Source organism: Pituophis catenifer, unplaced genomic scaffold (genome assembly GCF_029215685.1).
Source record: "Pituophis catenifer annectens isolate HBS135680 unplaced genomic scaffold, rPitCat1.0.hap2 SCAF_3, whole genome shotgun sequence".
In the NCBI taxonomy this organism is placed as follows: Eukaryota; Metazoa; Chordata; class Lepidosauria; order Squamata; family Colubridae; genus Pituophis; species Pituophis catenifer.
In genome coordinates this window covers 17,387,946-17,398,823 of record NW_027256883.1, presented here as the reverse complement: position 1 = coordinate 17,398,823, position 10,878 = coordinate 17,387,946, and the positions used below count along the sequence as shown (strand labels likewise).

The following is a 10,878-nucleotide window of genomic DNA, read 5'->3' as shown; positions in this document are numbered from 1 at the left end:
AGCCAAACGGCTCGCTGCTTTGCATCATCTCCAGTGATGTATTTCCTCCCCGCAGCAACCGGGACCGCGCCGGGCGGACACGCAAGCCAACCCAATGGGAAACGAAGCACCCGAGCAAGGAAAAACGCTTGGTTTTTTGTTTTTAAAAAATCCCTTTCCTTTCTGCTCCGCAAAAGAGCTGCCAGCAGCGGTGCAAACCAGCCAAGATCCAAGGAAGCCGCCTCGGCTCGATCCAGAAATCGGGGCCGGGGGTGGGGCGGGGGGAATCTGTGCGACTTTAAAACGAGGAACCGCTGCTAATGGCTTTTAAAATCGATTTCCCTTTGGGCCGCTTCCCGGGACTCCCAACCCTGCTCTCGTTTGGGGGGGAAAGGAGGAAGAAGAAGGAGAAGGAGGAGAAGAACAGGAAAAACTGAATCCAAGCGACGAAGGGGAGGGAAGGCGGGAGGGGAGGGGGGATTCTCTCTCTCTCTCTCTCTCCAGAAACGCCTCCTTCCCACTCACTTGTCCGCTCCGGCGTTCGGAAGGTGTTGCTAACCGCGGCGCGATTGTTTTCCCCACCCGCCCTCCTCCCCATGCTTCCCAGCGCCCCTCCCCGCCCGCCCGACCTCCGAGGCGAATTGGCTCCGCCGTGCCAATGCTGAGCGCCATGCCTTCTTCGGCCCCAGCGAAGCCCCTGGCCGCCGAGCCGGACTGAGGGGGACGCTGCTGGCCAGGCTGCGCTTTGCTGCAACCACGTGTCATTGATTCGCAGCCTTCCTGTCACACAACAACAAGGAAGCCTTCGGGGAGAAGAGGGCTGGTGGGGGGGGGGAATCATCTTCTTCTTCTTCTCCCCCTTTGGATCGCCCTGAGGAAAGCCGCCACTTTCCTGATCCAGGTGAGTTTCCGCTGAAAAGCAGGGCAGTGAGTGGGTGGGTGGGAACCTGGCACGTTAGGATTCTTCACCCGGGCCACCCAAAACCCCCGTCGCTTTGCCCAATGTCAGGTTGTCTTTTTTTGGGGAGTGGGGACAGTGGATGGGGTGGGTTAGTGGGGGTGGCTGCTTGTTTTTGTTTTCCCTTGCAGGTGGGGGGGGCGTGCCTTTGCGCGGCCGAGGCGATACGAGCTCAAGGGATCCAGAGCTGCGCGCATCGGGGCTGCAAGGTGCGGGGTGTCTCCGCACTGGCTGCCCGGGGTCCACGGGTGGGATGGGCGCAGCGGTGGGAAGAAGCGGCGTGTGTCCGAGAGAAGCGCTTTTTTTTTTTTTCGGGGTCACTCAGTGGAAGGCAAAGAGAAGCTGCTTAAATGGCAATGATCGCCAGCGATCGAGCAAAAAGCCTTTGATTCTGCTCCAGAAGGCCGATTGGGGATAATTGGTCATTAAAATAAAATAAAATAAAATAAAATAAAATAATAAAGGTGCAGAATAGGTTCTGCAGAGGAGGCGGCCGGAGAAGCAAGTTGACAGGGGAGCCCAGTGTGGGGAGGAGGGTGGAGGGGGTGAGAGGTGCAGCCATGTGCCCGGTGCCTTCCAAGCGACATCAAGGCCTCGTCTCTGGAAGTCTTAAGGTTCCCTTCAAGGACTGGGGGGCTCCCGATTGACCACAGTGGTGCTTGCATCCTGGCCACCTAAAGAAGGAGCCCGGTTATAGACGGTGAAGATTGAGCCTTAAAGTCCAGAGACTGAAAGGGAGCATCTGCAAGCTTTGGGATGTTGAAAGGTGCATCCAGATTATCTTCGGCGCCTTTCATCTTCTCCTTTGTTTTTTTTATTTGTGTGTGTGTGTGTGTGTTCGTTTCTGGCCAGGCTGGTTGCAGCAATGGAAGAAAATAGCATGGGCACCCTGCAACAGAGGGCAGCTGAGCTGGAGTGCATGGCAGAGGTTCTTCTGACAGGGGAACAGCTAAGGTAAGCTATGTGGCTTTTCACGAGTACTTTGCCTGGAGGGGGCAGCAAGAGAAACTGGGTTCTATGCCAGATTTCGGATTTCCGGGATGGTTTGCCTATAATAATACCCTTTTCCTTTAGAGGATGAAGGCTACATGGGGGAGGGTCTCCTCTTATTTAATTGGCCTCAACAATAACTCTGCAAGGTAGATGGGCCTCGAGAGGACGTAACTGGTGCAAAGGCACCAGGTGAATTTTTCCTTCATCACTCCAAGCCACCGTGTTATAACAGGATGTGGGGTGATGCTTCGTCCAGCTACATAGCAATGCCTGATATTCTCAAGAAGTTTCAATATTTTCACATCTCAAGGAGAAAAAGACTGCTCTGAATGAACAAATAGCCAAGGGTAACGAAACAGATCCGCTGTTCCCATCAGTAGTGGCATTCATATACTGTAGCAACCGGTTCGCCCAGCACCGGAAATGTGAGACCTTGCGGCGTCACAAAACACGGCAATTTGCTTGTGCGCGCCTTCCGCACATGTGTGCAGCGTCCAAAACACAGCAATATAGGACGGGATTGCACCCAGGTGGATGGGTAGGCGGGCCCACACGCAGGTGGCCACTACCGATTCGCCCGAACTGTCTGAACCGGCTTAATACCACCTCTGGTTCACATCATCGTCTAGCAGACTGGCCTTGCTGGGTAGAGAAGATGGGAATTGTATTCCAGTTTATCTGGAAGACGAGTCTTGGAATAAGGCAGTTTTTTGAGAGAAGAGGTTCATCAATCTTCAGAGCCTCTCTTTTATTTTAACTTTGTGTTCATTTCTCCAACTGGCAGCAAACAAGGATGAATTCAAAAGAGCGATTTTAGGGTTATCCGTCAATCCGTTCGATGAATTTATACAAAAGCAGGAGGGTGTGTTTTTAGCTGTCTTGCTGTTATGGGATGGCTGAAGTCTGAGAATGAAACGAATGGTTTTTTTTAAAAAAAGAAGAAACAATTAAAAACATTTTGTTTGACATCTTCTCATACCACCATCTGTCAAACAACATTTCCTTTTCCAGATACACAGCTTTGATTCTGCTACGTAAGGCAAAGTCTGCACTCTCTATACTTCAGGCATGTAGCTTTAATAGTCTATTCCAAGGGTGTCAAATGCAAGGCCTGGGGGCCAGATCCAGCCTGCGGGGTGTTTAGATCTGGCCCACGGACTCGCCCTGGAAATAGCGAAGAACCAGCCCGCCCCTGTCATGCATGGCCCTCCTGAGCTCCATTTTCACTGGCAGAGGGCTGCAGGAGGCCAGGACAGCCAACAAACGGATCCTTGATGAGTGACATTGAGCTGGCCACGCGCACCCCAGGCATGACCCCAGCCGCACCCATCCCTGCCCACCCCAAGGTCAAATACAACCCTGATGCCAGGGGTGAAATGCTCCTGGTTTGGACCGGATCGCCCAATCTGGTAGCGATGGCAGCGGGTGGTTCGGAGAACCAGTAGCAAAAATCCCTGCCCCCCCCATGCCCAGCTGACAACCTATTCAGCCTAAAAAATGCTTTTAAAAGTAAAAAAAAAAGCCTCTGATGATCATGCGGCTCAGCTGGAATCATCAGAGCCTTTTAAAAGCATTTTTTCTACAACCTCTTCGGCCAAAGAGGTGGTAGGAAAAAAAAATGCCTTTAAAATCCTCTGACGATCCCAGCTGAGTTGCCTGATCGTCAGAGGCTTTTAAAAGCATTTTTTTCTGCAACCTCTTAAGGTTGTAGAAAAAATGCTTTTAAAAGTAAAAAAAAAAAAAAAAGTTGGCCATGCCTACCCAGTCACATTACCCCCCCAAGCCACGCCCACAGGACCGGTAGTAAGAAATTTTACATTTCACCACTGCCTGATGCGGCCCGCAATGAAATTGAATTTGACAATCCTGGTATAGAATAGAGTCAATGCACTCCAAATAGACCCTTAATAGGGTCTTATTTTCGGGGAAACATAGTAGCTCAACTCAGGATTGAGTTGCTAAAGGAAGCAAGGGTAGTCTCTTTGATTGGACCCAATAGGCATGCTCTATTCTACTTTTATTTATTTATTATTTTAATTATTTTATTTTATTTTATTATTTTATCTTGTTATTTTATTATTTTATTGTATTTTGTATTTTATATTTATTTTTTATTATCTTATTTTATTTTTTATTTTAATTTTTTATTTTGTTTTAATATTTTATTTATTTTAATTTTTTAAAACCTTATTTTATTTATCTTATTTTATTTATCTTTATTTTATTTTATTTTATTATTTATTCATTTATTTTATTTAAAGCTTTCCAGGATGAGGTGAGATTAAAATCCAGGAGGGGGTTCCACCAGCCGTCGGTGTAAAAGGATTTTCATTGCAAAGTGAAATTGCAACCCAGGTAGAATTTACAAAGCCTTCATTAGTGCCAGCAGCAAAGTTAAGAAACCAAGTAAGAGGAACTGAAATATAAACATTTTATGATGAGTAAAACATGTGAGCTACTGTTGTCATATCAAATAGAGAAGATTTTTAAATTTTTCTTTCCTTCCTGCTTGCATGCTATCCTGCGGTGTTCACTTGTTGTAGGATGTCGGGCACAAGTACTTAAAGAGGCTGAAACATTCAAGCATTGTGATGCCCTGATATTTATTTGTTTGTTTGTTTGCTTGTTTGCATGCTCTTACTTTTCTGCTCCCATACACGATGGTTTAAAATAATACTTTTGAAAACAGAACCAATCAAATCATTATAAAATATAAAAGGTTAATTCTTAGACCTTGTCTCTTTGAGGACAGGTTGGTAACAGGGGTGGGCTTTGAAAATTTTAACAAGGGGTTCTCTGCCTGGTTGCTTGGTGGGTGTGGCCTAGTCAGCCTCCTGCACCATGGTGCGGGGGGGGGGGTGTTTTTGCCCTCCCCGGGCTCCAGAGGCTTTCCTTGAGCCTCCGGAAGGGCGAAAAGGGCCTCCCCAGGCTCCAGAGGCCCTCTGGAAGCTGGAAAAGGGCCTGTTTTTTGTCTTCTCTGAGCCTCTATGTGCGCACTGCACTTACCTGCATCCCAAACATTATATGATTATAAAGTAACCTACAGTTTCTATTGTATGTCATAACAGTTGTACGACAAAGCACCCATGTAACCGACCTGATTTTACGACATATTTTGTAATGGTCATTAAGCAAACCCATCATCTGCAATGGGACTTTTTTTTTCAGAAATTGGAAGTAAATGCCATAAATCTGTCAATTGCAGTCATGTGACCATAGAACACTACAAACAACTATTAATGCAGGCTGGTTGCCAAGTGCCCAAAATGTGATCACATGATCATGGGGGCGGAAGCAGCCATTGTGACTTTGAATTTGGGTCCTAAGTACCTTTTGGGGGAGGGGTCCATTGTAACTTTGAACCAGTGGTGGTTTTCAAATTTTTTTACTACCGGTTCTGTGGGTGTGGCTTGGTGGGCGTGGCTTGGGCATGGCAGGGGAATGATACTGTAAAATCTCCATTCCCACCCCACTCCAGGGGAAAGATACTGTAAAATCTCCATTCCTACCCCACTCCAGGGAAAGGTTACTGCAAAATCCCTATTTCCTCCTGATCAGCTGGGAATTGGGAGGCAGAGAATAGATGGGGGCGGGGCCAGTCAGAATCTTTACTACCGGTTCTCTGAACTACTCAAAATTTCTGCTACCGGTTCTCCAGAACTGTTCAGAACCTGCTGAAACCCACCTCTGCTTCAAACAGTCACTAAACAATCGGTTTTAAGTTGAGAACTATGTATTTACGTGGAACCAGACAATTCTACCTGGAGGAGTGCGTCCTTGAAATATATTTATTTATTAATGGATTACTTTTACCTGAGTAAATTTTAAGGAAAGGTGTGAGTAGTAGCTACTCTGCTGTAACTTCAGCCAGCTTCTCTAACAAGCCACCATGGGAATTCTTGGGAAGTGTAATCCAGCACACCTGAGAAGCCCTTAATGAGAGAAGTTAAATCTACACTCTGTTTGAAGTTTGAACACTCTGTTTCAAACTTGACAACGTTCAGAGGTACGGACTTCAACTCAAAAAAACAAAACAAAACCAACACAGTTCTAGGCTGCATAAAAAGAGGATAGAATCAAGATCACGTGAAGTGTTAATACCACTTTATAATGTCTTGGTAAGGCCAGACTTGGAATATTGCATCCAGTTTTCGGTCTCCGCGATGTAAAAAAGATGTGGAGACTCTAGAAAGAGTGCAGAGAAGAACAACAAAGATGATTAGGGGGCTGGAGGTTAAAACATAGGAAGAACGGTTGCAGGAACTGGGTATGTCTAGTTTAAAGAAAAGAAGGACTAGGGATGACATGATAGCAGTATTCCAATATCTCAGGGGCTGCCACAAAGAAGAGGAAGTCAAGCTATTCTCCAAAGCATCTGAGGGCAGGACAAGAAGCAATGGGTGGAAACTAATCAAGGAGAGAAGCCACTTAGAACTAAGGAGAAATTTCCTGACAGTTAGAACAATTAATCAGTGGAACAACTTGCCTCCAGAAGTTGCGAATGCTCCAAAACTGGAAATTTTAAAGAAGATGTTGGATAACGATTTGTTTGAAGGTGTAGGGTTTCCTGCCTAGGCAGGGGGTTGGATTAGAAGACCTCCAAGGTCCCTTCCAACTCTATTATTCTATTCTATTCTATTCATGCTGACTGAGGAATTCTGGGAGCTGAAGTCCACATACCTTAAAATTGCCAAGTTTGAAAAACGCTGGTCAACATCTTCAGTGTAGGAAAAAGAAAGAGTCAGTTATGCCTGCTGGGTGCAGATAAATAACATGGGAGTGAAATTTCTACTCACGTGTGTCTTATTTGCAATGGATATCAGTACTGTTGTGAGCCAGGCCTGTTTTTTGCTTTGTAAGGGTTGTGTATGATGTTTGCAGAGATCTCTGGATCGTTGCTTCGCTGCTAGAGGATTCTGCCTTTCCAAAGCAGTGTGGATTAATGGTCCTTTGATCTTATCTGCCTGTGTCCGTACGAGCTCCCCTAATTTCATTTTTTGGTCAACAAAGAGGCATGTGGTTTTTCCAGATCTTCCTCAAGCTATCCTGCACATTATCAGATGGCTAAAACACACATTCCATTTCTCCTGGCCCCTCTCAAAGATTATAGAGGCCCATTGATTTGGTCACCTAATGGAGGCTCCAACTGAGTGTTGACGTGACGGATTGCCACAATGGCTGGTGCATCTTTGGTTGCACCAGACTGGTTTGGTTGCACCAAAGTGAGGATTGAGCACAAAGAGGCAGGAACAGAATCTACTGTGATGTGCCAAAGCCAGAGACAGTACCTTCACAGTACCTTGGCAAATAATGTTTAAATCACAAGAACAAAGCAGAGGATTTTATGAGTAGCTTTACCCATACAACAGTGCCAAAGCACTGGTGTGTGACACTACATTTTCCCACTCCAGCAGCAGATGATTGCACAGATAAAGCCCCAGAGGCAAATAATGGCACCATCATGAGTGCATGAGAAGGAGACTCGGTAGCTTAAAATAACAACATGCTTTAGAAGTCACATTTTTGCTGTGGAACATTCTTCTTTTTTTCCTTGAGAGCAGCAATGGATGAGGGCATGGTTGACAGAGGTCAAGACAGGTAGGAGCAGGAGGGAGATGCAGGTGTAGCCAAAACACAAAGGGGAGAAGCTTGCTGAGCACACGCGCTCTCTGGCAAAGGGATGTTTTGAAAACGGAGAGAGAATAAATTTGTGCCCAGGGGTGGGCTTCAAAAATTTTAGCAAGGGATTCTCTGCCCAGTTGCTGGATGGGCGTGGCCATGGTGGGCATGGCCTAGCCGGCCTCTTGCACCATGGCGAGGGGGGGGAGGTGTTTTTTCCCTCCCCAGACTCCAGAGGCTTTTCTTGAGCCTCCGCGAGGCTGAAAATGGCCTCCCTATGCTTCGGAGGCCCTCTGGAAGCTGGAAACAGGCCCATTTCCAGCCTTCCTGAACTTCCGGTAGGCCTGCTTTTCGCCCTCCTCAAGCCTCCGTGCATGCCTTACACTTACCTGCTTCCAAAACAGGCTGCATGGGGATTCCTGGGAGGGGCAGGGTGGGCAGGGCCAGCTAGGAGTGGGATTTGGGGGGATTCTCTGAACTGCACAGCATCTGAGCTAGAGGTTCTCCCAAACCCCTGCAGACCTCCAGCAGCCCACCCCTGCCTGTGCAGCAAGCTGCAAAGGGGAGGGAGGTCTGAACTGCATGGCCATTGCTGTCCATGGCTATGTGAGGCACCAAGAATGCAGCTAATCAAATACCGGAAGCTGTGTGTTTGGGTGTATCAAGCTTGCTTAAGGTTGGAATTGAATATTCCAATCACTTTTCTTCACATAAAGGAAGATAGAAATGACCTAGAAGAAAAATTGGATAAAGTTGGTCCTGGAAAAGTGGAAAGCGTGGGAAAGAAACTCAAAAATAATTTTGTCTTGATTGTGATGGAGCAGAAAGAAACTCTGAAAGGACTTCAAGATTCTAATACAAGAGGATATTTTTAGCTCAGGGTTGAATTGTGGGGTCCTCGGTGCTGTCCAAATTTGGTGGTTTTGTTGCAGGCATTTCATTACCCAACTAGGTAACATCATCAGTGCTAGAAGGGAGTGGGGTTTGTTCTCAGAGGCTGACGGCATGATGAAAACTCCTTAATTGCAGAACACATGGACAGACTTCACCATAGGTTCAACTGGGAAACAGTGAGCATCCTAGATCAAGCGAAGTCCAAAAACACTAGAGAATTCCTGAAAACCTGGAATTCGGATAAACCATCCATCAATAGGCACATAGAGATAATAACGTCTACATTCAAAAGAGACAATAAAAAAGCCAGAAGATCACTGCACCTCTGATCAGCAATCAATACCCAGATAAGCAGAGATAAATAACCAAGTAGCAAACAGTCAAGGAACTATTAACTCAGTAAACAATAGCCTAATCAAGGAACTATCAAGAACACTCCCACAACAATGACAGGGTAAGCTACTTGTACATAAACAGAGAGAAACCCCATTCCCTTCTAGCACTGATGATGTTACCTAGTTGGGTAATCAAAGAAAACAACTAAGCTCAGAGACCACCAAGGACCCTACATTTCAATATTCTGTTATTATACACTTCAATAATAAGGGATCATTCCTGTAACCCTCAAGATGTCCAATTTTTGACCCAGGTTACCTTGAAGAGCTGACACACTCTGAACATTAAGAAAAGCTTTGCCAGTTTTCTCAGTTATTGTTTTCTCAGCTCAGTTCTATAATAACTGAATAGTCTCTTGGACATTGATACATGGCTGGGAGCAGGGGTGGGTTCTACTTAACTTTACTACTGGTTCGCAACGGAGCCGCGCATGTGCTCTTCTGCGCATGCACAGAAGCATTTTCATGAGGTCAGGGTCAGTGGGCAGAGCCTCCCGCCAGTTTTACTACCGGTTCTGTAGAACCAGGGGCAACCCACCACTGGCTGGGAGCCCTAACACTCTTCCCCTGTGAAAAACCAAACCCAGCAACAATATAAATTATTGTTGTTGTTGTTAGTTGCGAAGTCGTGTCCGACCCATCGTGACCCCATGGACAACGTTCCTCCAGGCCTTCCTGTCCTCTACCATCCTCTGGAGTCCATTTAAGTTCACGCCGACTGCTTCAGTGACTCCATCCAGCCATCTCGTTCTCTGTCGTCTCCTTCTTCTTTTGCCCTCAATCTTTCCCAGCATTAGGCTCTTCTCCAGTGAGTCCTTCCTTCTCATTAGGTGGCCAAAGTATTTGAGTTTCATCTTTAGGATCTGGTCCTTTAAAGAGCAGTCATGGTTGATCTCCTCTAGGACTGACTGGTTTGATCGCCTTGCAGTCCAAGGGACTCGCAGGAGTCTTCTAAAGCACCATAGTTCAAAGCAGGGGGGGGAATCCAGCAGGTTCTGAAAGGTTCTGGAGAACCGATAGCGGAAATTTTGAGCAGTTTGGAGAACCGGCAAATACCACCTCTGGCTGGCCCCAGAGTGGGGTGGGAATGGAGATTTTGCAATATCCTTCCCCCTGGAGTGCGGAGGGAATTGAGATTTGCAGTATCCTTCCCCTGAAGTGGGGTGGAAATGGAGATTTTGCAGTATCTTTCCCCTGCCACCCCCACCAAGCCACGCCCACCAAGCTACACCACGCCCACCAAGCCACGCCCACAGAATCGGTAGTAAAAAAAATTGGATTTCATAACTGGTTCAAAGGCCTCAATTCTTTGTCACTCAGCCTTTCTTATGGTCCAACTTTCACAGCCATAAATTATTGTTTAAGGTTGTACAAAACGTTTCAAGCTCACAACTGTTGCTCCTTCAAGTGTTCCAAACTTGAAACAAAACTCCTGGTGTTTCTAAGAGTTTTGTCCAAGTTGCAACAGAACATTTATTCCTTTCTTACAGCAGCATTTTGACTGTCATGGTCGTCATAGCAAACAATCTCAGCCTTCTAACCTTGAATTAGGCTGTTTTGACTGTTTTGCACTCAGAACAAAATGTTATTTCAGAAGCAAGAGAGGGTTTTCAAGTCAGAATAAAGCACTGAACCATTTCATGTTTTCTCCTAATAGACATGGCCAGTTCAGGTTGTTCTGATAGAAGGTTTCAAGTGTTGGCTGTGTGATCACAGCTCAAACCAAAACAAGTTTCTCCTTACATGATTAACCCGTAAGGTGTCAGCATTCCAGAAAACCCCAACTATGAGTAAAGACACGGAAGCAAGCATTTTCCAAAGTTCTCTTTACTAGAATAGATAAACTGGCACATCTGGGAAAACCTGAATCTGAAAGGCCCGGGTTTTCCCTCAGTAAATCAAAACCCCCCAAACCATCTTCTCATTCCTCAGTCGATCACATGCTCCAATCAACGTCCGTCCCATCTTGACTCAGCACTCCGACCACTCCTTCTCCAGATGCCGGATCGCTCTGACCTTGACCGACAGGAAGAATGCTAT

At 46.3% G+C, this 10,878-nt stretch overlaps 1 protein-coding gene across 3 annotated transcripts in view; it reads left to right on the top strand.

The window, feature by feature from the left end:
* Positions 1-651: 651 nt before the first annotated feature.
* DEPTOR (DEP domain containing MTOR interacting protein) overlaps positions 652-10,878 on the top strand; it is a 99,412-nt gene continuing 89,185 nt past the window's right edge. For 2 of the 3 annotated variants that reach the window (XM_070940359.1, XM_070940358.1), the window contains exons 1-2: positions 652-880; positions 1,790-1,891. In XM_070940359.1, the coding sequence (XP_070796460.1) occupies positions 1,803-1,891 (89 nt within the window). In that variant the 5' untranslated portion in view covers positions 652-880; positions 1,790-1,802. The remainder of the gene's footprint in view (positions 881-1,789; positions 1,892-10,878) is intronic. The other variant, XM_070940360.1, reaches the window with a different exon arrangement.